The 25656-nt window shown below is 52.3% G+C and overlaps 1 protein-coding gene across 1 annotated transcript in view; it reads left to right on the top strand.

The window, feature by feature from the left end:
* The window catches only part of CFAP74 (cilia and flagella associated protein 74), an 86930-nt gene that overhangs the window by 32045 nt on the left and 29229 nt on the right, over positions 1 to 25656 (top strand). The window contains exons 3-21 of the mRNA XM_055419373.2: positions 1493 to 1577; positions 1688 to 1828; positions 2079 to 2177; positions 3119 to 3223; positions 6197 to 6370; positions 6882 to 6992; positions 7305 to 7407; positions 7739 to 7896; positions 8798 to 8999; positions 9649 to 9696; positions 9944 to 10096; positions 11415 to 11588; positions 11916 to 12034; positions 14424 to 14490; positions 14877 to 14966; positions 21524 to 21688; positions 22996 to 23158; positions 24258 to 24334; positions 24838 to 24960. Of these exons, the coding sequence (XP_055275348.2) occupies positions 1493 to 1577; positions 1688 to 1828; positions 2079 to 2177; positions 3119 to 3223; positions 6197 to 6370; positions 6882 to 6992; positions 7305 to 7407; positions 7739 to 7896; positions 8798 to 8999; positions 9649 to 9696; positions 9944 to 10096; positions 11415 to 11588; positions 11916 to 12034; positions 14424 to 14490; positions 14877 to 14966; positions 21524 to 21688; positions 22996 to 23158; positions 24258 to 24334; positions 24838 to 24960 (2357 nt within the window). The remainder of the gene's footprint in view (positions 1 to 1492; positions 1578 to 1687; positions 1829 to 2078; positions 2178 to 3118; positions 3224 to 6196; positions 6371 to 6881; positions 6993 to 7304; positions 7408 to 7738; positions 7897 to 8797; positions 9000 to 9648; positions 9697 to 9943; positions 10097 to 11414; positions 11589 to 11915; positions 12035 to 14423; positions 14491 to 14876; positions 14967 to 21523; positions 21689 to 22995; positions 23159 to 24257; positions 24335 to 24837; positions 24961 to 25656) is intronic.

The raw sequence follows: 25656 nt of genomic DNA, 5'->3' as shown, positions 1-25656 counted from the left end.
AGTCCTATGATCTGCAGTTCCTCTAAGACATGCTTTGGTTTGGGCTAGTGCTGGACACCAGCAGGACAGCTTTACAGGGACACTGATGTCCCTGCCCCACTAGGACCCACTTCCATGCCTGAGAGCCCCTGCCCCTAAGCTGTGCTGCCTTCTCCCTCCTACTGCCCCCCCGTCTCATGACTGTAGATTCATGCCTTTTAGAACTTCTTTTCAGTCATTTTTGCTGAGCTTTAATGAAGGACTGGAGATAAGCCGTGCTTTGCTGGAAATCGGCAGTGATTCTCAAAGGCAATAATTCTCACACTTTTTTGCCAGGAAACTCCATTATATTCCTAAAAAGTTACTGAAGACCCGAAGAGTGCTGGTTTACATCAGTTACACCTTTCAGTGTTTACTGCATTAAGAACTAAAGCTAAAAAAATTTTATTTACTCACTTAAAATAGCAGTAATGAACCTGCTGGGTGTAACATGCAGAGCCTGGCCTAAGAGCAGATGTCTGCCTCTCACTAGTCTGGTGTGGTATCCTGTGTCATGTGGCCTCTGGAAAACTCTGAAAGGTTGTTGCTGAGCCATGAAAGACGCCAGGATTCTTGGCTTCCGGAGGAGAGGGATTTAATCTGGGCCCAGTGACAAGGCTTGATTGCTCAGAGCTTTTGTGTAATACAGTTTTATTAAAGTATAAAAGAGATAGACAAAGCTTCTGACGTAGACATCAGAAGGGGGCAGAAAGAGTGCCCCCCCTTGCTAGTTTTAACAAACTGTTTTCTGTCTGTTAGAAAGGTATTAATCAGATAAGAGAGACACCTCAAGGCTGAGGGAGTTTCACCAGGCCCCTCTCCCACAGTATGCATTTTTGAGATAGGATTGCCCGAGGTGTGTCCTCCCCCAGCCATAAAACAATTGATATGAATACTGGTTTGTTGAGCTATTATCAGCCCAAGGTTTGAGAAAGGAAAAAAGTTAGTCTTAGGTGGAACCATTTTGAAGAAAGGCAAATTCCAAAGCAAATACATAGTTTTATTAACATAGTTTAAGAAAAACATTTGCATAAGAAAAACGCATTGGTTAGCTCAAGGTTTGAGAAAAGTTAAGTTCAGGTGGAACCAGGTGTCATCATGGCAACACAGAATTTTAAGAGAAGCCTCCTTTTAATTTTGTATAGACGAGGGAAAAAAATCTGATACTTATAGTTTGTTTCCTCCTGCCGCTTAAGGGAGAGATAAAAAATGTCTGACACTTGCAGTCTATTTCCTCTGTTTGGAGACCCCTGGCCTTCCTGACTGTTAAACTGTCAACTCCATACCTCACTCACCAAGCTCAGGGCGGAGGAGACAGGTAGTGTTTTGCTATTGTTACGAAAATAGCTTTGAAGTGCCGACCCCTGGAAAGGGTTCCCCGGGCCATGTTTTGAGAACTGCTGCACCTGTCAGGATTTATCCAGGAGCCTCAGGCTTGAGGGTCTCCATCTGCTTTCTCTTGCTTGACACCTAGACACAGAGAAGCTGGAGGACCCAGAGGTTGTGCTGGACTGTGTCCCCAGGGAGGCTGAGCAGAAGGCCGGCCTGGGAAGCTCCTGGTAACTGACTTGGGTGAGGACAGGGTGAGGGGACCTCCGTATTCTAGACAGTACGGTGGGGGGGGACATGACCCCCACACAAGGGTAGCAGGTGTCCTTTCCACGTCAAGTCCAGGGACAGAGCAGAGCAAGGACAAGCAGAAGCGGAGGTTGACTGCCCATGAAAAACTGCAGGCCTCCCTGCTGCGCAGGGACTTGAGCCACCTGGACCAGCTGCATGAAGAGAAAGACCTTTTCATCCAGAAGACAAGGTGACTAGGCCAGCTGGTCCCCTGCCCCAGGCTGGGCGGGTGCCCTGGCCGTGGGGGTTCCCTGCCCTCCACTCCTATCTGACCAGCAGTAACACTGCCATGTGGATGACATGAAACTTCACTCCTGAAAGTGTGAGATGGAGGAGGAGAGGCTGTGTCAGCCACCCCGGGCCTGGTCCCACCCAAGGAGAGGGAGACTGAGGCCTGGGGCACACGAGACCATTCACCCTGATTCTGGCTCAACTTCCAGGGGGGAGCTACGTGCCTGCCGCAGGAGGATGGAACTCCTGGTCAAGCAGCAGGAGAGTGTGGCGGCCGAGATGGCTGCAGAGAAGGCAGCCAACAACATGTAGGTCGGAGGTTGGAGGTAGGGCCTTGGGGCCAGTGTGTGAGCAAGGAGCCATGTCCACCCAATTGTGACCCGCATCTATCGCCCGCTGCACCCGGGTGGCAAGGGAATGAACCCATCCCTTGCCCTTGCAGGAATCTGACAGCTGCAACAGACACCAGGAGTCAGGTGGCCACAACCCAGGAGGGCGGTCACTTTAATACGGGTGTCCAGGGGGCCCTCCCTGAGAAGGTGACCCACAGGCTGGGACCTGAGTGATAGAAACAGCAGCCACATGGCACTGGAGCAGGAGCACCAGGGTGGGCTGGGTAGGGGTGGGGAGGAGCATCCAGCGCAGGGCCCCAGATGGCACCAGGTCACGGGCCTGCAGACCAGAGCAATCTGGTCAGTGTCACTCAAGGCCATTCTCAAAGAGATGACCCCACCCACTTCTGCCCTTAGAGGGGGTATTTAGGGGCAGTGCATCTGTGTGTCCTACCCCATCCCCACCCACCCCATTCATCAGAGCATAACTGGGCTCAGATGACTAGGGGTCAGAGGGACTTGAAGTAGAAATTTCAAGGGGATTTCTTGAAGCGACCCCCCCCCAAGGGGGGATTGACTAAGGAGGGTCTCTTGGTGGCTTTTATCCTCGAGATGCTTCTGGTTGGCAGGTGAATATGCTGGGTCCTTCCTGGGCCAAAACCAGGCTGGGTCTGCTGCTCTGAGGAGCTGGCAACCAGGGGCCAGCTCCCCATCCTTGTTAGAGAGGCCAGCGGAGCAGGTAAAGGCAGCGTGGTCAGATCAGTGAGGGTAGACCCAGCAAAAGCCTGCCTTCGGACATGTTTCTGCCCACCCAGCTGACCACTCATCTCCTGCAAGTGAAAAATCAGGTGAAGGCATGGCTGACTGGCGGCCAGCAACCCCAAGGCCCTGACTGCCGCTGTCCCTGTGGTCCCCAGGGCAGCCATGGGGCGCCTGGAGGCAGTGTCGCAGCGCCTGTGCTTGGAGCTGAAGAATGAGCGGGACCTGCAGGCGCGGATGACGGCGGTGCTACAGCAGAGCGAGTGAGTCCAGGCCAGCTGGGGTTGGTGGTGGGGCCTTGAGACGGAGAACCACACTTGGCACTTGACTTTCAAGCTGCCTAAAAATGGAAGGGTAGCCAAGACTTCCCTTTTTGTTCAGTGTTTTTCACTTTCTCCACGTTTGTTTGAGCTCTTAAGAACCGTGAACTCAGCTGCTTCTTCCTTTTTTCCTGCTCTTTGTGCCCCCATGGAACAACCGAAGCAATTTTTAAATCTTTACACCTTTTCTACAAGCATCCCCCCAGATCCCACCCCCTAGAGAGATGCTCCACGTGGAGCTTGTCCTGACAGCCCCTCTGTGCGCCAGCCAGCATCTGGCTGCTCCTCACCAGCCTGGGACACCCCTGGTGGCCCTGCCTTTGTCCATCACTATATCGTCCATTTAGTTTTTTAAAGCTTCTAACTTTCGAAAGAATTTCAAGTTTACAGAAGGTTTGCAAAAACAGCACAAAGAATCCCCAGTGTCCCCTTCCCCCCATTATCTGATGACACTTTACAGCAAGAGGGTCCCACCTGGGGTGCTTACAGGGGGTCGTCCTGCCTCCAGTAGGAAAGCCCTTCTGACCTCAATATTTCTGAAGATTCCGCCCCCAGAAGGGCCCCCCAAGTTGCCTTTGTGTGATGTCTCCTCAGGACGGTGGCCTAGGATTCCCCACCTGGTGCCCGACAGCAAGGGTCCTGATGGCCACTTGTCCCCTTTTTTGAGGGGGAGATTTCAGTCCCTTGATGGAGACGCGGTCTGCAGGGTTCCTTCTGCGCAGCCACGCTTTTCCTTTGGGAACTTGTGGTGCACTGTGTCATCCTGGAGAGCCCCTCCCTGCCCCTCTCACACTCCCGTTTTGCATTTACTGATGTTTCTCGTTTAAATCGATTATGATGATGGCTGCCAAAGGGGTGATTTTCGTTCTTTTTGTGTGTGTGTGTGGCGTGTAGGACCTTAGTCCCCTGACCACCTGTGGTGGGAGCTGAGTCCTCACCACTGGACTGCCAGGGAGGTTCCTGCGAGCAGTTTTCTAATTCTGTGAGTCTTTCTAAGTGTGTGAGTTCCCGTCCTGCTGTAGAGAACAATGTTTCTTCATGTCTGTCTGTGCTGGTGCAGACTCTCCAACTTCTTTTCTGCTCAGTGACTTGTTCCTTCTCCATCTTCATTCGTTTCGAAGCTCCCATCGTCCCCAGTTTGGCCAGTGGGACCTCTTTCAAGCTGGCTCCCTGTCATTTTTCCAGCACTTTCTGGGGGTAACAACAAGTTCCAGGCTTGCTTGTTTATTGTTGCGCAGCCCTGGACCTGCCAGGTGTTCCCAGAACCTGGTTTCCTGCAGAGAGAAAGGTGTTTAGGGATGCAGGGTGGGTACCAGGGGGACCCACTGCTCCAGGCTGTCTCTCAGACAGAGCTGAGAAGCACATGTTCTTCTGTGTGTCTGCTGAAACAGGAGTTCATGCCTGGAAGTCCAGCTCCAACAAAAGCAGAGGTTCACCCTCGTCTCCCATCTGACCTGTCCCGTCTCTCCTCTGACCTTCAGAGGCTCACCCTCGTCTCCTGTCTGACCTGTTCTGTCTCTTCTCTGACCTTTAGAGGCTCATCCTCGTCTCCTGTCTTATCTGTCCTGTCTCTTCTCTGACCTTCAGAAACTTGCCACTCATTTCCGTCTGTGTTTTCACTCATTTCTCCTCCCACCAAATGCCAGTCTGCTGACCATGCCCAGCCGCCTGCTCCTCAGGCCCTGACCCAGGGATCCCAGCTGCCTGCCCCTCCTCATGTGGGTGTGGCCACTGCCCATTTACTTTCTTACTAATCAGCTAAGGTCTAGTTTACATGCAGGAAAACGCATATCAGATGTCCCCTCCTGCGTCCCATCCGTCAGCAGCACTGATCCCAGGGATCATGAGTGTCCCCCCCACCTCATTAGGTGTACGGACCCTGCAGTGTTTACTGCCTTGCGTCCACTCCTCCTCCCTACACAGCAGCCTCGAGGCACCTCCCTTCATGGCTGCAGAGTCCACTGCCGTTTGCGTCAAGGCTGAACAGGGCCTCCCAGGCCCCTCCTGGTTCTCGTTGGAACCCACCCAGTTCCATGGCCCAGTCAGTGTCCGCATTGGACAGCATAGTGGCCCCTCTGTCCTCTGGTGTAGTCGTCAGCTTCAGCTTCCAGCTCCATGGCCTCGTTGTTGGTTCTTCCTTGGACGTTGCTCCGTGGGCACCAAGGCTTCATAAATAGCCCTGTTCACTGCTTGTCACTTCCCTGAGCTGGCCACCACCTCTGGGCCAGTGTGTCCAAGCCTGTGCCCACAGCAGCCACACCAGGGGTGTCACGTGCTGACCCCTGGCAGCCCTGCCCCTGGCCTATGACCAACCAGAAGTCACCTTTGAACCTGTTCTCAGGGGGATGTACCTCAGGGCCCTCGGTGTTGCTGTTGGAGTCTGTGTGCCCAGAATCAAGGGCACCCTAGGCCACAGGGACGTTGACGAGCCCCCCAACTCACAGTGTGGGCTGAGGGTGGGTGGGCCACAGAACAAGTGTCAGCTGTCCCCAGGGCCGTCCTCCGGGGGCGCGCGTGTGCCATTCCACCTGGAGTCCAGTGGACACACCTGACCTCAGGGGTTGGGAGCTCAGACAGAGTCACTCACTGTCACTGAGCACCTGCTGAGTGCCAGACCCTGATCCCAGCACTTAGGGGTTGATCCCAGCACTTAGGCGTGGTCAGTGAGTAAAACCCCAGAAAACCCTGCCACGAGGAACCTGTATCATGGAGGGTGGGACATGGTAAGAGGTAGGTAAGAGGGTGGGCACCATGTGACAGGGCCTCTGCTCCCCTGCGCCCAGAGAGCAGAGCTGTGGGTGGCAGGGGCCCAGGTGTCATCTGTTAGATGCAGTGCCACATCCCTGGAGTGGCCACAGCACAGAGGGGTGGCCCAGGCTCCCACCCCTGGCTGACATGAACACCCCCGCCTGCCAGGAGCACCCTGTGGCAGATCGAGGTCCAGGAGGGGCAGCTGGAGGACGCCCGCAAGTCGGCTCGAGAGGAGGCTGCAGCCACCAAGAGAGGCCTTCAGGAGCGGGCAGCCAAGCAGCTGCACCGGGAGATGGGGGCCTCGGGGAAGGCAGAGCGGAACAGGCTGCTGCGGGCCCGGTGAGTCCAGGCCTGCTCCCTCCCCTGCATGCCCGCCCAGGCCCACCCTCCCAGCCCCGGCCGGAGTGGCTGGAGCCATGCTCATTCCCTGACCTGACAGTGGCTTCCTCCTGGACACCCAGCCATTTTCTCTGCTCTGGCCGCTCCTTCAGCCCATCCTCCCTGCGGCCGGACACTGCCCACTCCCGGGGGCAATCCCTTCTGAGCACAGGGCAGGAGGACCAGGTGTGCCGCAGGCCAGGGGGCCCGACCTCCCACCTCAGGGGAGTCCCTGCCCCCATGCCACCTTCACAGGTTTCCTCCATCTCCCACTCTAACCTTCGCCAGATCTTCTGCTTCCTTGGAATCTAAGCCCATGGACACCTGAGGGGTTCCCATCTCCCTGCCCTAGCCAGGCATGGCACAGGGCCCTCCCTCATGCATTTGGCCTCAGTCCCCTCCAGGTCCACACAACATGTGTTCCTGTCCCCACTTCTCCACAGCATATGTTCTCATCCTCCCGCCCCTGCAGGAGATGCGTGCACCTGCAGAAGGAGCTTGGACTCCGGCAGCAGAAGCTAGTGGAGGAAGCCCAGAAGAACCACCGGAAGGCCCTGAGGTTCCTGAAGGCCTCGTTGGGGAGGTGCGTCTTTCCTTCTCCTCAGTCTCCTTGTGTCCACCTCACCCCCACCAAGGGCAAGCCTGAGAAAGTGACTCACTTGCCTTTATGTTGAAATTCTCTGATTTTATCATTGAACCCTCACATCATCGTGTGTTTTCAGTTTTGAGCTGACAGCTGCTGTTTTCAGACAAGGACTGGTCTAGAGAAATTGATCTCACTGTTTTCTCACGGCTCATGTGCAGCCCAGCTCTCTTCCCGCTTGCACTTGGCTGTTTCCTTGGGGCTCCTCCCAGCCCTGAAGCTGCTTAAGTGGTGACCAGGCCCTCCCTTCAGGATCCGTGAGCAGGAGCAGAAGGAGGAGCTGGAGACCCGAGATCATGTGCGCAGGCGCATGGACGCGGTGCTGGCCCTGAAGAACAGTATCTCTGCCAATCGGGTAGGAGCCCTTCTGGGACCCAGGCAGGACTGCGTGCACCCACCTGCCCTTGGACAGCCTCTCAGGCTCAGCTCGCCCTGTGCTGGCGTCCCAGGCCTTCCTGGGGAAAGTGGGGCCTGTGGGTCAGTTAGGCCAGGGATGTGGGAAGGGATCTACAAGGGAAGCCCTGGAGGATTTTCAGAAGAGGCAACTGGGGGTGCAGGGGGAGCGGTGGTGACATCCTCACCACCTGTGTCTCTGGTACAGTGTGAGGTCACCCACCCCATAGAAAGCTCCAGTGTGCCCGCATACACCTGCAGATGCTGGAGCCTCCATGTTCTCCTTTCCCAAGGAAACGCTCCGGAAATTTCAAGCATGGAGCCAGGCCAAGACAGAGCTGGAGGAACAGAAGGCCCAGGCCGAGAAGAAGGCAATCCTGGCCCAAGGTGGGGACGCCTTCAAGCACCTGTGCCATCAGCGCCGGCGCCAGGAGTTGGAGGCCCAGAACCGGTGAGCATGCTGGGAGCACCCCAGGGTAGCGAGGGCACGTCTGCCACAACTAGTGAGGCTGCCTCTCGCCCTGCGTCTCCCCTCCACCCCAACCCATGCGCGGTACCTCTCCTGGGCCTCAGAGCACAGCCCCTCCTGACTCTGCCACCAGGCATGCCCCCATGTCAAGTGGCTCATTCCTTTTGTCTCTGCATGCCCTGCCCCCCACCGGCCCTGTCTTCCCTCCCGGAAGGCAAGGGTAGCCTGGGCTCACTGTCTGGTCTCAGGTGCTCAGTGATACCTCAGTCCACGCTGCACCCTGTCATCCCCCCAAACCCCTGGGCCTTCAAGGTTCCCATTCACAGGTCCCCAGGCTGCACCCACCCTGAGAGAAAAGGGTCCTCTGGAGGGCTTCCCAAGATGCTAGAGCGAGTTCGCAGCTCTCCCACCTCAGCCCAGCGTTGTACACTAGGCTCTGTGTCTCCTCTTCCTGCTGCAGGCCCGTCCCTTCCCGCACCCCAGCTTCCTAGCCCCACCCGTTGTGATCACTATTAGCATCTTCCCAGCTGCGGCCTCCTAGTCCTGCTGCTAGGGAGTGTCCCCTAGTCATACCATCGCCCCACCTGCAGGGGTCCCGGGGTTGGGGAGCAGCTCCTCGGCATCTGAGGCTCTCAGTCCTGGCACGTGGGAGGGACAAGTGGGGAGCAGCACCCTCCCACCCAAGGCTGCCCTGGTCTGAGCCTCAGCCAGGCCCCAGAAGCCTGGGAACTAGGAGAGTGGGGACACGAGAGCCCAAGGTTGGTGCCCCAGGTCTCTGGCCCGGCCGCCCTTGGACCTCCTCATCTGCTACCCGGGAGCCCAGTGGGCCCAGCCTCTCGGGTCGGGGGCGTCTGGCTCTTGGCCCAGACAGCATTCCCTGCAGTGCCTTCGAGGAGGAGCAAAAGCACAGGAAGCAGGAGATTGTGAGTCGGCTCTTGAAGGAGGAGGCCATGGAGGATCGGAGGAGGCCACGGCCCGAGCCCCCCAGACCCGCAGGCCGGCGAAGCCTGAGGGACCAGACCTGGAGCTATGTGGCCACCTTCTGCGATGAGCAGAGCACAGAGGCCCCTCCCTGCTGTCCCCCGGTGAGCGGATGCCCCGGCGGCACAGGACCGTGCCTGCCAGCCAAGATCAGCACCACAGAGAGCGCCCTGGCCCCAGGGCCTTTCCCCCGTGCTTGCATCTGATGCCCCACCCCCACCCCCAGGGACAGGAGTGGCCTCGAGGCTCCTCGCCAAGGCAGGCGGGGTGGCAGCCTCCCCCAGGGACAGCGCAGTGCTGGCAGGCAGCCCCCGGCCTCTGCTGCCTCACCCGCCTGGGGGGCAGACTCCACAGCCACACACACCCTAAACAGGATCGGCTCGGGCTGCCTTACGTGTGCCCCGTGTCAGTGACGTGCTGCCTGTGCCTGAAGATGGGATCAGGGATCCTGGGAGCCTGTCCTGAGCCCGGGTGGCCCTTCCGCTTCTGCCCTGTGCACCCCCAACCTGAAGGCCCAGCTCACTAGCTCTAACAAGGGTGCTGCCGGCTGAGCCCCCAGGCTTCATTGCATGTTGCCCCCTGGGGTCTCCACTCCTCTCAGTGCCCCTCTCCGCCCTGCCGTCCTGGGCAGCGCCCACCTGCACCTCCTGTTGCCTCTTACCTGCCCACCACCCAGAGTGTTCCTGCTCTTCTCCGCGGGGGCCTCTCTCTCACCCGCAGCATCGTCAGCCTCCACCCTCATCCCTATTCCAGCCTGATGTCCCTGGACAGAAGCCAGGTGCAGCCCAAGAGCAGATAAAGGTCTGTGAAGGGGATTCCAGCACATATGTGGGCCCTGGAGAAAGGCTTTCATGATGTGTAGACACTTGTGCTTTAAATGGAAGTGACAAATGATGTGTGCTCTGGTCTCCAATGCAGAGTGGGGCCTGGGGTCCCGGGGTCCTCCTTCCCATCTGTGTGTGGGGGGGGCCTGGGGTCCTGGGGGTCCTCCTCCCGTCGACGTGTTCTCTTTTCTAGAATGAGCTGTGTCTTTTTCCCCCAACTCCAGGAGAGCAGGTCCAGATTCTACCAGTCCTCTCCGCTGCTGACGGCCATCTCCAGCGAGTCTGTCCAGGGGGACGGGAGCAGCCTCGGCGGGGAGGACACACTGGCTTGGCCGGAGATCCCTGGGCTCTGGAAGGAGGACTACAAGCCTTTCCAGGTAGCTCCTTGCACACAGACACAGCCCTGTCTCCCCCACCCACCCCCACCCTGTCCTGGTGACTGCTGGGGCCTTGCTCATGGATGCTGCTCTGTGGCTCCTCCTGACTACCTTTCTCCACCATAGCACACAGGCCGGCAGGGGCCACACACAGCAGGTGCAGGCTGGGGCTTGGGATGGGGGAGTGAGCCCTGAGTCCTGCACTTACCACTGGGAAGCCTGTGGCTGGAAGGCCTGCTCACACTTCCTTTGACAGCCTTCTGTCAGGGCACTGGCCATCCCAGCAGGTATAGCTCCATGAGCCACGAAGTTGGCAAGTGTCCAGTGCACGCGGCAGGATGCTGGCCCCAGTTTTGTTTCTGGCCACCTGGGAGGGCATCGCCCTTATCTGTGGGCAAACTCATTTCCATCATTCTGAGGGCCAAGCCATTTGGTTCTGCTGGTTCTGAGGAGGCCTGGCTGACTGGGCCAGAGCTGGGCACTACCCCACTCAGGCTTGGCCACTGCACAGGGGTCACTGGTCAGCAGGCCAGCTTCCACTCTGGAGTGCGAGGGCAGGAGGGTGCCAGTCCTTGGATCGGCCCCGGTGCCAGAGTCAGGCCCCTAGAGTCTCCCTCTCTAAGTCACTGAGACTGTCAGGGCCGCACCTTTGTGCCACTTGAAAAAATGTTGTTTCCTGTAGAAATTTTCAAAACCTTTTTCTTGGCCCGATTTTAAAATGCTTTCTAACTGTGGTATTGGAAAAGACTCTTGAGAGTCCCTTGGACTGCAAGGAGATCAAACCAATCAGTCCTAAATATTCATTGGAAGGACTGATGTTGAAGCTCCAATACTTTGGCCAATTGATGTGAAGAGCTGACTCATTGGAAAAGACCCTGATGCCGGGAAAGATTGAGGGCAGGAGAAGAAGGGGACAACAGAGGATGAGATACTTGGATGGCATCACCAACTCAATGAACATGAGTTTGAGCAAACTCTGGAAGATGGTGAAGGACAGGGAAGCCTGGCATGCTACAGTCCTTGGTGTCGCAAAGAGTGGGACACGACCAAGCAACTGAACAACAACAAAAAATCTAGAAAACCCCCCTCTGCCATTATTTTCCAGAAATCCTCTAGGTCGTGGACAGCTCTGCTCAGCTTCTTGTCCCCCACCCCCACACCTTGTGGTGCCCCACCTTGAATGTTGCATGCCCCCTCCCATGTGACTTCCTCTCTGCCCCATGCGGCCTCAGTGACCCTGGCTGTTCATGTCCCTAACTCCCCAGCTGCCCTCAGGGAGGCCTGGCCAGGCTTTCCAGATGACCCTGTCAATCCCCAGGTATCCAAGGAGGATGTGGACCGGAAGCCGGTGGGCGGAACAAAGATGGACAAGGACATCCTGGCGCGGACAATGCAACAGCTACGCAGTGGGGTGATCCACAAACAGGTGGCGTCAGGGCGTGAGTTCAGAGGGTGCCCCTTCAACAGCAAACCCAAGTTCATCCACTTCAAGGTGAGCCCAGGGTCCTGGTACCAGTGTCCTCACCTGGGACTGAGGGTGACAGGATCCCGTGGAAGGGCTCAGGCACCAGCCCAGGAGGGCACTGGTCCTAGGGAGGCTGGGATTTTACAACTTCCCAGTCCCCCTGGAGCAGCCAGGCACCACCCAACCCTTTGCTGGGGGACCCCCACCCACTGGTCCCCAGGCACCCACTTCCTGCCTGAGGCGGAGGTCCTGGGAGACCAGGGAGACGTCCTGGTCTCCCAGGCATGGCTGTCAGGTGCCAAGAAGCAGCCACCAGAGAGCTTTGAGTATTAACTTTTCACTCGCTTTTCCTAGGACTTTGATGTCGGCAAAGTGTACAAGAAGAAGATCACGCTGATCAACGCCACCTACACAATTAACTACTGCAAGCTGGTGGGCGTGGACGAGAGCCTGCAGGACTTTGTCCACGTGGAGTAGGCCATGGGGAGGCCGTGGGCGGGGCCTTAGTCCCTGCAGCTAGCTGCTCCCAGAGCCTCTTTGTTTGAACCACACTTGGGGCCCGCAGGCATTTTCTGAAGTGTCTCGTCTCCCTTCCTCAGGCCAGCCCCATTTTCCCTGATGAATGGCTTGACATTTCCTCCTGTGTGTTTTGAGGTCAATGGCTCTGAGTGAGAGCTCCCTGCGGGGCCTTGTGCCTCCTCAAAGTAAAGAGAAAAGCTGTCTGTTTATTTCAGGACTGTGTACTTGAACTCTTTAAATTTTCGGTCTGCTCCAGAGTTTCAGGTTTCTTCTCCTGAGACCCTGCTGATGCCTGAGCCAGATCCTCTTGTCTGTGATCCCTTCTGGTCCCTGGAATCCTCTCTTCCTTCTTATTTTGTTTTCCCTCATTTTCCTCATAACAACTGTCACTGTGTCTCTCTGCAGGGCCCGCTTCTCTTCTGCTCCTTAAGCGTTTTGACTTCTTCGTTAAGGGTTTTTTCTCTTCTCCCTCCTGGCTTCTGCCACTCCTCCTCATCATCAGTGGGGAGGTCCCCAGGGCTCTAAGTACCCAGGTCTGTGTGGCTCCTGCTGTGTGAGTGCTGCAGCCTCCGAGGCCCTGTCCGCTGCCCGCGGTGCTTTCCCGGGCTGTGCCACTGGCCGGGGCTCTGGTCAGTCTCTGTGTTGGACTTGCTGTCCGTTCCGTGCAGCTTGTGAGCCAGATGCAAGATCCTCACCCCCTTTTCTGTCTTCCCGTGTTCCATGTTTTTCACCAGTGCATCCTCCACTGTCCGGGCGTGCTGACAGTGGGGCTTTCCCGTGTGGCTGGTTCTCCCTGTGGATCTGTGATTTCTGGAGGAGTGGGTGGGGGTGCACAGTCGGTTGGTCACGTCACCTCGGCCACCCCACGTCACCCTCCCTAGCCTAGATCAGGAACGTTTTATGGGCAGCGTTTTCTCTCAACACCATGAGGATATTCCTCCCTGTCTGTTGGCTTATGCTGTTGCCATTGGAAGTTGGCTTTCCGACCAGTCCCCTATCTTCATAGGTTATCCAGCCTCCTCTGATTACCATGAGGTCGCCGGGCCCTTGGGGTCCAGCATGTCCACCACCATATCTGCTGTGGATCGCTGTCTCCTAGAGCTGCTTTAGAACTCCCTGTGCTTCCTGGTCAGGCTCTGCCAACAACTGTGGACATCCTTCCTCCCTGGCCCTTCACACACTGTCTCCATCCATCCTCACGGACCGCCCTCTGTGCTCAACTTGAAACCTGTCTGCCGTGCACCCCCCTCTTCCTGACACCTGTATCACAGCGCCTCCCCCCTCCCCTTCGCCATCATCTCTCTGAGAAAGTTTCTGGGGTCTGTCCCTCCATTCACTTGTCTTTTATGGTATCTAATCGGCCGTTGAAATTGCTAATTTCATTTCCAATTCCATTTGCCATATTCCTCATTTCTGAAAGTCCCAAGCTCTCTTTCAGATCAGCTGATATTTCTGGTTCTTTTCTCACGTCTGTAAAAGTCTCCCTTCAGTAATTCTGCCACCTGAGGTCCTGGGGTCTGGCCCTGCCCCTTGCCGTGTCCCTGTCGGTTTGTGCACAGCTTTCAGGTCTGGGTTTTGACCCACCCACTGGCGAGATGCCATTCTGGGACTCTGTTAGTCTGACACCAGAACACTTCCCTCCCGACATGAGGAGCTCGGGTCTACTTCTGCCTTGAGCCCCTGGGACACTGCCAGCCAGAGACAAATTTTAATATTAAGTTTTTGCTTGTGTTTTCTAAGCAAAGTACAAGAGGTAAAATCCAACCTTGAGAAAATGGACCTCGTGTTTCATGTTAGCAATCTTGTGGGGGGCTTCTTTTTTTCAGACAAAGTCCTTCCAGAATCACTGGGAATGTGAGGCTGTTTTCCTGATCCTTTTACTTGAAGTGGGTCTCAGATGGCTCCAGTAGAATGTAGCACCTTCAGTCCCAGCTCCCTGCCTGGCTCACAGTCCCTCACCTTGAAACCAAAGTCCTAGACCCTTGGTTCCAGGCCTGGCTCATGCCCCCAGGGAACCATGACCACTGCTCACCCCATAGCATCTGCACCCTCTAGGGCCGGCCCCTCCTTCCCTTTCCCCTCCCCCTTCCCTCCTTTCTCCCCCCTTCCCTCCCTCCTCTCTCCCTCCCTTCCTTCACTCACACAACTGACACTCAGATGTCCCTGGAGCTTCTCCTGTGGACTGAGCCCCAGGGAGGCAGCAGGGGCTCAGCCCCCGGGACAGGGCAAGAAGGAGGTTCTTGATGGCCTGCCTGGGCACGGGCTGTCTGGGACAGTGGCTCCAGCCCAGCTGTGGTCCATGAGGGCAGGAGGCTCAGCCCTGCTCCATTGTTGTTCCCACAGCTTTGACCCCCCGGGCCCACTATCAGCCGGCATGTCCTGCGAAGTGCTTGTCACCTTCAAGCCCATGGTGAGTGTCAGTCCAAAAACCAAGCTGTGGAAAAGGGGGTTTTCTACCATCTCGAGAGGGTGGTGGGTGGAATCGGGGTCTCCACTGCCCCAGGCTCCACAGGATATTGTGATGGAGGAAGGACACGCTGCAATGCAGAGGGATTGACATGTGGCCTCCGCTTGGCTAATTTCCAAAACATGCTGGAGACTCTTCTTCAGCTCAGACAGGGTGACACGGAGGCCCTTCTGCATTCCTGGGTGGCAAGTGTGATTGCTGCTGCCCACGGGTCCAGTGGGATGAGCTGCAGGCCGCTCCCTTGGGCAGCAGTGGGGGTGGGTTGTCCAGATAGCATGGGTCACATGGAAGCCACCAATGTGTGGGTGGTCGGGGATTTTATTTTTTAGATAAACAAAGATTTGGAAGGAAATGTCTCGTTTCTGGCTCAGACAGGCGGATTTTCTGTTCCACTGAAATGTTCAACAAAGAAATGCTCTGTGAGTTTGTCCTGAGCATCAGGGGTGAGGGGGAGGGCGGGTCTGAGGCTGCTGTCTGGGGAGGTGGGTACCCATGCCCATGCTGCAAACATCCAGAGAGTCTGCGCAGGGTGGCACCCAGCTTGCAGGACCCCTGGGTCAGAGGGGACCCTCGAACTCATCTCAGGAGACCTGCTCCTCCCAGAAGCTCTGTGGTGTCACCTGATGGGTTTCTTTTGTAAACTATAGTCACCTTGCAGCTCCCCAGAGCTTGTAACTGGAGTTCATGCCTTCTGATCCCTCTACCCATTCTACCACCCCCACCCCCACCTCTGGAACTACAGTCTGGTTTTTTTTTGGTATCTGTGAGCTCCATTTTTTTTTCAGATTCGACATTAAGTGTAATCATACAGTACCCATCTTTTCTACCTGACTTATGTCATGTGTCATAATGCCATTCACATTGTCCCAAATGGCAAGGTTTCCTTTTTATGGCTGAATAATATTCCATTTTATATGCACCACAATTTCTTTATCCATCTGTCTGTCGATGGACACTTAGGTTGCTTTCACGTCTTGGTTTTTGTAAATAGTGCTACAGTGAATATGAGCATGCAGACAACTCTTCTGATGATACTGGTTTCATTCATTTGGACAAATACCCAGAACTGGGATCACTGGGTAATATTGTAATTCTCTTTTTAATTATTTGAGTAGTCTTCATACTGTTCTTCACAGTGGCTGCACCGATTCACATTCCTACCAGCAATGCACAAGACTCCTTTTTCTCCACATCCTTGCCAGCACTTATTACTTCTTTCTTTTTTGATAATAGCTATTCTAATGGTATGGCTTCCCTGGTGGTTCGGTAGTAAAGAATCTGCCTGCTAATGCAGGAGACATGAAGATGCAGGGTCAATCTCTGGGTTGGGAAGATCCCCTGGAGAAGGAAGTGGCAATCCACTGCAGTATTCTTTCCTGGGAGATCCCATGGACAGAGATGCCTGGCAGGCTACAGTCCTTGGGATTGCAAAGAGTCAGACACAGCTCAGCAATTAAACAGCAACAACGTTCTAACGGTTCAAGACAACACGGAGCTGTGGTTTTGATTTGCATTTCCCTGATGATCAGTGATACTTTCATGAGGACCTTTTGTGTTCATGTTGGCCATTTGTATGTCTTGTTTGGGAAAATATCTGTTCAATTCCTTTGCCTATTTTTAAATCGTATTGTTTGGGTTGGTTTGGTTTTTTGCTATTCAGTTGTGTGAATTCTTCACATATTTTGGATATCAGTCCCTTATCAATGTGATTTATGATGATTTTCTTCCATTCCATGAGCTGCTTTTTCATTTTGTTTGTAATCTCCTTTGTTACATGGAATTGATATTTTCTTTTAATTAAGAAACTTTTTGTATTAATGAAAAGCAGAAAGAATGCAGTGTGTATCCATATAATCACTTCCTGAATACAGTCACTGTCAACATTTGCCACGGTCATTTCTTCTGTCTCTCTGTCTGCTTACCTGGCCCACTTCAGAATGAATCATCAATTTCCTATTGCTCAACACCCATCCTTATAAAACATCAGCATCTCAGATATAATTAACCACATTCCTAGTCATCACCTCCCACCCAGTCCACATTCAAATGTACTGAGTTGTCCCCAAACCACCTTCTATAACTGGTTTTTTGAGCTGAGATATAATCAAGCTCACATACTGCATTTGATTATTATGCTCTTAAGTCTCTTTTCTTTCAGGCTTTAATTCTAGTAAAATACATACCTAGACATGGTATGTGTAGGAAATACCATGGACAGAGGAGCCTGGCAGGCTATAGCCCATGGGGTCGCAAAAGTTGGACACGGCTTAGTGAATACACCACCACCAGCACCACACATGACATAGACATACCATCTTAACTGCCTGTAAGTGCACAGCCCAGGGGTATTACATACATCCACAGCGCTGTGAGCCCTCATCACCATCTATCTCAGAGTCTTCATCTTGCAAAACTAGAGCTCTCCTTCATGGGGTCGCAAAGAGTCAGACACGACTGAGCAACTGAACTGAACTGAACTATTAAATGCTCACTCCCCCCCTCCCCCAGCCCCTGGCACCCTCCATTCTCCTTTCTGTCTCTGTAAACTTGATGACTTTAAGTACCTTATGTAAGTGGGATCACAGGGCATGTCTCCTCTTGTGAACAGCTTTTTCCACTGAAAAAGTGCAGTGCCCTCCAGGTCCGTCCGTGCTGCAGCCTGTGTCAGAGTGTCCTTTTGAGGCTAAGTGCTGTGCCGGGCTCTGCTTCCGGCGTTTTGCTGTTTGTTTTCATGCCCTGTAAGTTCTTTTGTCCCTCATCTCCTGCAGGGCTGTCATCTTTATGTTTAACTGACCTCATGTTGTGAAATGCTCAAATTCCTTTTTCATCCCCTTCTGTGTATTTTCTTTGTGGTAGGGTTACATTTAGCCTCCTAGAGTCACAACTATCCTATCTGGGTTTGTATCAGTCTGACATTAACAGCTCAGGAAAACTGCACTCCTTCACAGCTTTGTCCTACTCAGTTCAGTTGTTGAGGTCACAGAATTACTTGTAGTACTTGCGTGTCCAGTAACATAGAAATTGGTAGATACATCAGTTTCTTAGTTCTACAGAAAACAAAATGTGGAGTTACAAACAACATGAGCTTTTAGGCTAAAAAAAAAATGCTTTTTAAAAGACTGTGTTAGCATCTTAAATCATGTAGGAAACTAAAATTGCTGTTACGAACCATCATGACTTTGACACCAGCACTGTGTGTCTCCCTTTCCAGAGCGCGGGGTTACTGTCTGGGGTCCTTTCCTCTCCCCCGCGCAACTGGCTGGGGCGTTTCCTGCAGGCAGAACTCCCGCAGCTCTTGTCCATCTGGGATTGTCTTTTGAAGGACAGAGGTTTTTTTTGTTTTCTTTAAATGACTTCATTTATTTAATTATCTTTGCCTGTGCTGGGTCTTCGTTGCTGTGCAGGCTTTTTCCTCTAGTTACAGTAAAAGGCCACTGTTCATTGTGGTGCTCAGGCTTCTTATTGCGGTGGTTTCTCCTGTTTGTGGAGCGTGGGCTCTAGGAGTGCACACTTCAGGAGTTGTGGCATGTGGCATGTGGCATGCGGCTCAGTAGTTATGGTGCATGGCTTAGTTCCTCCATGGCAGGTGGGATCTTCCCGGACCAGGCATTGAACCCTTGTCCCCTGCATTGACAGGTGATTCTTTACAACGGAGCCACCAGAGAAGCCCCTGAAGGATAGTTTTGAACGTTTAGGATTCTCAACTGACATTTTTCTTCCTGGAGCAGATCAGCTCCTGGCCCTGTCTCCTCCAGGGTGTTTGTTGAGAAATCTGCCATGATCTTACTGAGGCTCTCTTGTGTGTGACAGATCATTTCTCTCCTCCTGCTTTCAAGGTTCTCACTTTTTCTCTGGCCTTTAACAGTCTGATTACAAGGTGCCTCAGCACGAGTCTCTGAGTTCATCCTCCTCAGAGGTCATTGAACTTCTTGGGTGTTTGTAATCATGTCTTTCATTGAAGGTGGGAGCTTTCGACCATTTTTAAAAAAATTTTTAATTGAAGATAATTGCTTTTCAGAATTTTGTGGTTTTCTGTCATACATCAACAAGAATCAGCCATAGGTACACCCATGTCCTCTCCTTCCCAAACCTCCCTCCCATCTGGCCCCATCCCACTCTTCAGCCTGTCACAGAGCCCCTGTTTGAGTTCCCTGAGTCACACAGCAAATACCCATCAGTGTCTTGTACTTTTCCATATACAGTTCTTTTGTCTCCTTAGGTAGGTTTATTCCTAGAAATTTTATTCTTTTTGTTGCAGTGGTGAATGGGATTGATTCCTTAAGTTCTCTTTCTGATTTTTCATTGTTAGTGTATAGGAATACAAGTGATTTCTGTGTATTGACCTTGTATTCTGTGACTTTGCTGAATTCACTAGTAATTTTCTGATAGTTTCTTTTGGGTTTTCTATGTATAGTATTATGTCATCTGCAAACAATGAGAGTTTTACTTCTTCATTTCTGATCTGGATTCTTTTTGATACGTCTGGCTAGTGGTTTGTCAATTTTGTTTATCTTCTCAAAGAACCAGATTTTAGTTTCATTAATCTTTGCTAGTATTTCCTTCATTTCTTTTTCATTTATTTCTGCTCTGAAGTTTATGATTTATTTCCTTCTGCTGACATTGGGGGTTTTTTGTTCTTCTTTTTCCAGCTGCTTTAGATGTGGAGTTAGGTTGTCTATTTGATGCTTTTCTTGTTTCTTGAGGTAGGATTGTATTGCTATAAACTTCCCTCTTAGAGCTGCTTTTGCTGAATCCCATGGGTTTGGGGTCCTTGTGTTTTCATTGTCATTTGTTTCTAGGAATCTTGATTTCTCTTCTTATTTCCTCAGTAACCTCTTTGTTATTTAGTAATGTATCGTTTAATCTCCATGAGGTTGTTTTTTGCATTTTTTTTCCTATAGTTGATATCTAGTCTTACAGCGTTGTGATCAGAGAAAATGCTTGGTACAATTTCAGTTTTCTTAAATTTAATGAGGGTTGATTTGTGGCCCAAGATGTGGTCTATCCTGGTTCCATGTGCACTTGAGAGCATATTCTTCTGCATTTGGATGGAAAGTCCTGAATATATCAATTAGGTCCATTTGAACTAATGTTTCATTTAAGGTTTGTGTTTCCTTATTGATTATCTGTTTTGATGATCTGTCCTTTGGTGTAAGTGGGATGTTAAAGTCCCCTGCTATTATTGTGTTACTTTCGATTGCCCCTCTTTTTCGGCCGTTATTTTTTAAAAATATTCCCCCAGCCCTTTTCTCTCCTCCTCCTGGGACCCTGTGATGCACATTCTGATCATCGGGTCAGGGCCTTGTCAGGAAATCTTTTATTACAGAACCAGTCTTCTTACTAGTTATAGGTCTATTCAAATTGTCTTATTTGCTTGTGGTTTAGTGTTGGAAGGTTTTGTGTTTCTAGGAATTTGTATATTTCATCAGGGTTATCCAGTTTGTTGGTTCAAGGGTAGTACTTTCTTGAAATGAAAGTGAAAGTTGCTCAGTCATGTCCGACTCTTTGTGACCCCATAGCCTATACAGTCCATGGAATTCTCCAGGCCAGAATACTGGAGTGAGTAGCCTTTCCCTTCTCTAGGGGATTTTCCCAACCCAGGGATCAAACCCAGGTCTCCCGCGTTGCGGGTGGATTATTTACCAGCTGAGCCATAAGGGAAGCCCATGTACTTTCTTAGAATTCTTTTTACTTCTGCAGAATCAGTATTAATGTCCCCATTTTCATTTCTGATTTTACTACTTTGAGTCTTTATTGTCTTAGTCCATCTAGGCAAAAGTTTGTCAATTTTGTTGATCTTTTTGAATAACTAAGTTTTGGTTTAATTAATTTTCTCTATTATTTTTCTGTTCTCTACATATCTCTGCTCTGATCCTTATTTTATTTTGTCTGCTAGTTTTGGATTTTAGTTTTTTCTTTTCCTATTTTCTTGAGTTGTAAACATAAATTGTTTATTTTAGATCTGTCTTATTTGTTAATGTAAATTTTTATAGCTATACATTTCCCCTTCAGTGCCCCTTCCACTGCATCCCATGAGTTTTGGTGTATTGTGTTTTTGTTTTCATTCATCTCCAGTTATTTTATAATTTCTCTTGTGATTTCTTCTTTGATTTTTTTGCTTAATTTCCATAATTTTGTGAATTTTCTTGTTTTCTTTATGTTTTTGATTTTTAACTTTATCCTGTTGTGGTCAGAGAAGTTACTTTGTATGATTCTCTCTTTTAAAGTCTCTTGAATCTTTTGTGGCCTAACTTATGGTCAGTCCTGGAAAATGTCTTATGTGCACCTGACAGAAACATATGTGTTGTTGTTGGGCGAAGTATTCTGTATACATCTGTTAGATCCCATGGTTTATTGTGCTACTTAAGTTCCGTGTTTCCTTACTTATCTTCTGTCTGGTTGTTCTGTTCATTATGAGAAGCGTGTTGTAGAGCTATTTATTTCTCCTTCAACTTCCTCAGTTCTTGCTTCATGTATTTTTGATAGTCTGCCAGATGCACAACTGATTATAATTGTTATATCTTGCTATGGTGAATCTTTTATTAATATACAACCATTGAACTTTTTATTATTTCCATAGTTTAGCCTTTTCCAGAATGCTGTACAGTTGGAATCATACAGTTTGAAAACTTTTCAGACAGACTTCTTTCACTTATGTAGCTATACACATCTAAGGTTCCCCATGTTTTTTTTAATGGCTTGATAGCTCATTTCTTTTTAGCTGGCTTGATTTTTTAAAAATTGGACTCAGGTGCTCCCCAGTGTCATGATCAATACACAAGTTTATGATTTCTGGCATGTGAATTGTGTTTGTGGGTGGTGCAGAGACCTTGCCTCTCCCCCATGGAGCCAGATGCAGACCTTATCCATGAGTGTGAGGATGGGGTCAGAGCTCCATGTCCCCTTGGCTGTGGGGTGACAGGTGGGAGAGGAGACTTGCTGTGGTCATCCTGGCTCACTCAAGGTCTTCTGGCAGCTGTCCCTCGACAAGGAGCTCATCGACTTTGGCAGCTACACAGTGGGTGAGACTGCAACCCGGACCATCATGCTGACCAACACTGGGGGCTTGGGCACCAAGTTCAGATTTCTTCTGGCATCAGAGTCCTGTGAGATGGACACCTCCCAGTCGGTCCTAAAATTAGTGAGTGTGCCGCTGCTCCTGGTCAATACTATGGCTGCTCAGCCAAGGGCAGCACGTGGTATCTCCTGCCCCAAGATACAGTCTCATGAGTGTGAAGTGGGCCATGAGTCCAAGGAGCCTGTTGATGTGAGTGGGACGAGGAGGGGTGGCAGGACAGCCTCCTGGAAGTGCTTGAACTCTGTAGGGAGCACACCTTGGCAGCAGGACACTGTCCCCTGTCACATGTATTGGCAAGGCAGTGGCCACGCAGTCTCAGGGTGGGGGCATCCCAGACCCCTCAGGCTGAAAAGCTCAGCAAACCCTGCCCTGCACCCACACCTCTCTCAAAAGTATGAGGGAGGCCCTGATCCTCTCATGGGAAGACTGTGCACATGCTGCCAAGAAACAGAAGGGACCCCATCCATGGAGACAACTTCCAAAACAGCCAGTGGACAGGGAAGGCGGGTGGTGGTCATTTGGGGGTGAGCACAGAGAGAGAAAGTTTGCCTCAAAATACATGTCTGAGTTAGTTGAAACTTTCCTAGAAGAAGCACTTAGTCTATTTTCTCTGCTGCATTAAGGGGTTTCAGCAAAGGTCCTGGAAGGGTCTCCCCTGGAGAGGGAGAGGGCAGAGGTCCTCTGAACAGCAACATGGGCCAGCTGCTGCAACAGAGGTTGGGACCGGGGTGTGAACCCAGAGCATGGAATAATGAGAGAAGAGGGGGCACAGGAGCCAGGCTTATGGCGGGAGGACAAGTGCCCGGGCCCTCAGGCTCTCCACAGGCACTGGCTCTGTATCTCAGTGGGTGTCTGAGCAGCTGGACAGCAGCTCCACCAGGGCAGTGCCCTGCATGTCCCCTATGGACCCTGAGTCACATGCAGCAGGCACTCAGTCATTCTGTTCCTGAGCCTAGGGGAGAAGCCTGCGGGTCAGTGGCCTCTGGGAAAGGAGCAGAGATGAAGTTAGCCTACTTTCAGCCTGCAGAGGTCTGGGCCAAAGCCAGGAGAGCTCTGGGCTGGAGCCTGGAGGGGCCCAAGCTCACGGTGGAAAGCATCAGGTGTTCTGGAGGAACTTGGCCCCAAGCCTGTGTGCAGAGTCTCTTAGGAGGGGGCTGAGGAGGAAACCACCTGCGTTAGAGGAGGCCCTCAGCCTCAGGCAAGCTCAGCACAGATCAATGGAGAGCTGCCAAGGGGGTCATGCAGGAGCCCGTGGTCCCCAGCCCAGATCATGGCCGGGCTCTCAGCGTGGCACCTCAGGGATGGTGGATCTGAACAGCTAATGGGAAAGGCAAATGGACTGCACTAAAGGTATCGTGTTCTCTTTTCAGAGTAGTATCTTCATGTATGAAGACAAAGGCTTTTATGATAAATTCACCACCAGTTTTTCTGAGTATCAGTTGGAAGGCAATGAGTCATCCCCTACAGATGTACCAAGCCAGAAGGAGTCTGGAAAGATGGACGTGAAGGAGCAGGAGGAGGGGCACCCCATCGGTGAGCTGGGCCCATGGCCTGCGTTCAGCATACAGCCCTGGGTTCCTTGGCACAGGGGCCCAGAGTCCCAGCCGTGTGATGGGCAGAGAGGCAGCACTCAGCATGCAGCCCTGGGCCCCTCAGCACAGAGGCCCAGAGTCCCAGCCGTGTGATGGGCAGAGGGGCAGCGGGTTGGGTCAGAGGGCCCCAGAGGACAAATTCCAGGAGCCACTTAGAGCACGTCCACACAGACAAGGCCAAGCAACAGGCTGGAGGGGGTACTGTGTTACCTTTCCAGGACTTGGCAGCCCCCCTCCCCTACCACCCCAGCCTGGTCCCCCATCCTCCCTGCTGACCCCCACCTGGCCCAGCCCTCACACAGCTTTGTACCATTTTCTCCTCTTAATACAAACCTCTCGAGTCTACTTTCAGCTCCTCCAGCCTTGAAGCAAAGCCTCAAATTGTCCACTTCTCAGCCTCCCCACTCTTCTCCGCTGTCCTCTGTCAGACATGCTGCTCTTAGGCCATTTTGAGCAACTCAGGATCTTCTCCCACCCAGGCCTCCCACTCCAGAAGCCACAGTGCCTACTGTCTTGAGTCCACACATGGCTTTGAAGTTGGGGGTCCCTGAGGTCCCAAGGCCCCCATGCAGGAGATGGCCATGGGAGCTGCGAGAGTGGAAACACATCCATGTGAACCTGGGGCCACAGAGACAGCCTCTTGTGCCAACGAGCCAGGCTGTCTACCTGCACTGACCCTTCTGCCCTGTGACCCCTATCCTGGCACAGAAGGGTCAGGACACCCTGCCCAGGCCTGGGGCACAACCCCACTCCACTCTGGTCCTCCCGTGCCATCAAGTGGCCCTTCTTTGCAGAGCTGTGTCAGGGGGAAGGGTGTTGGCCCTGCCTGGGTCAGGGTGCCCACTGTGAGGGCCCTTGCCATCCCTGGGGACAGGTTGGGGGTCAGCACGTGATATTGTCAGGATGAGCCATCTGTTCAGGAGGGTTGGGGTGGCCTCCACAAACTCCAGGACAGCACCTGGTCTGGGAGATGGAGGGCCCCTGGTGCCCCAGCTCTCTTGGCCTGGCCAGCCTCACCTATGAACCCCTTTCTCTTCCAGAATCAGAGGGCGTGACCTTGACCACCATCATGACTATACCTCCCAATGAGGAACAAATGGAGTTCTCGCTGGGAGAGGTCAGCAAGCCCTGCCTTCCTCCAGCCCAGGGGTGGCCTATCCATCTGAACAAAGCTGGATGATACTAGTCTGGTCACCAGACTTGCAGCCTCTGGGCGATTAGCTATCTCAGCCCATATCTGGCCACCCCATCCCCGACTGGGCTAGGTCAGACCCAGAGCCAAAGAGGCATGCCTGGGTGCCCCTGTCCAGTTAAGCGCAGAGACTTCCATGTGGGACCTCACTAGCCAAAGCGGCAGGGGTGGGGGTGGGGTCCACGTGTGTGTGCACATGTGTCCATGTGGTATGTGTGTGTCCATGTGTGTTTGTGTCCACATGTGTGCATATGTGTGCATCCATGTGTGTCCACGTGTGTGTACAAGGACCGGGTCATCAGGAGAGCAAGTGCACACATGGCTGCTGCCAACTCCCACCCACACAGTGACTGGCCATGGTAAGGTCATGGGAGGTACCTTGACCAGAATGTGAAAGCTGACCAACCTGCCGCCTCTCTTCCCTGCAGACAACAGAGGGGGTCATAGGCCCCTTCAGCTCCATCAAGGTGCCTGTCATCTTCACCCCGATTGCCCCGGGAAAAGTCCAGAACAGTTTCAAGGTCATGTTTAAGAATCAGCAGTGCCCAACTGTGAGTACCATGCTGCTCCCCAGGCACAGGGTCCCACCCTCCACCTTCCATCCACCTAACCACGTGGGGCCTGTATTACAGAAAAACCAAAAAGAACTTTTTGGCCAACCCAATATTTTGGATATTAATCTCTTATCAGTCACATCATTTGCAAACATTTTCTCCTATTCAGTAGGTTGTCTTTTCAATTTTGTCAGTGGTTTCCTTTGCTGTGCAAAAGCTTTTATGTTTCATTAAGCCCATTTGTTTGTTTTAGCTTTTGTTCCCTTTGCCTTCGGATACAAATCCAAAAAAATATTGCTGCAATTTATGGCAAAGAGTGTCCTGCCTATGTTTTCTTCTAGGAGTTTAATGGTTTCTGGTCTTATATTTAGGAATTTAATCCATTTTGAGTTTGTTTTTGTATGTGGTGGTAGAGAATGTTCTAATTACACTCTTTTACTTATAGCAGTCCAGTTTTCCCAGCACCATTTATTAAAGAGACTGTCTTTTCTCCATTGTATGTTCTTTTCTCCTTTCTCATAAATTAGGTAACCATAGGTACATGGGTTTATTTCTGGGGTCTCTATCCTGTTCCATTGGTCTGTGTGCCTGTTTTTTGCACCAGTGCCATGCAGTTTTGATGACTGTAGCTTTGCAGTATAGTCTGGAGTCAGAAAGGGTGAATCCTCCAGCTCCATTCCTCTCTTTCAAGGT

This window comes from Moschus berezovskii, chromosome 17 (genome assembly GCF_049115385.1).
Source record: "Moschus berezovskii isolate FMDL1 chromosome 17, NW_MosBer_1.0, whole genome shotgun sequence".
NCBI lineage: Eukaryota > Metazoa > Chordata > Mammalia > Artiodactyla > Moschidae > Moschus > Moschus berezovskii.
The sequence above is the reverse complement of the archived record's forward strand: the minus strand, read 5'-3'. Positions and strand labels throughout refer to the sequence as shown.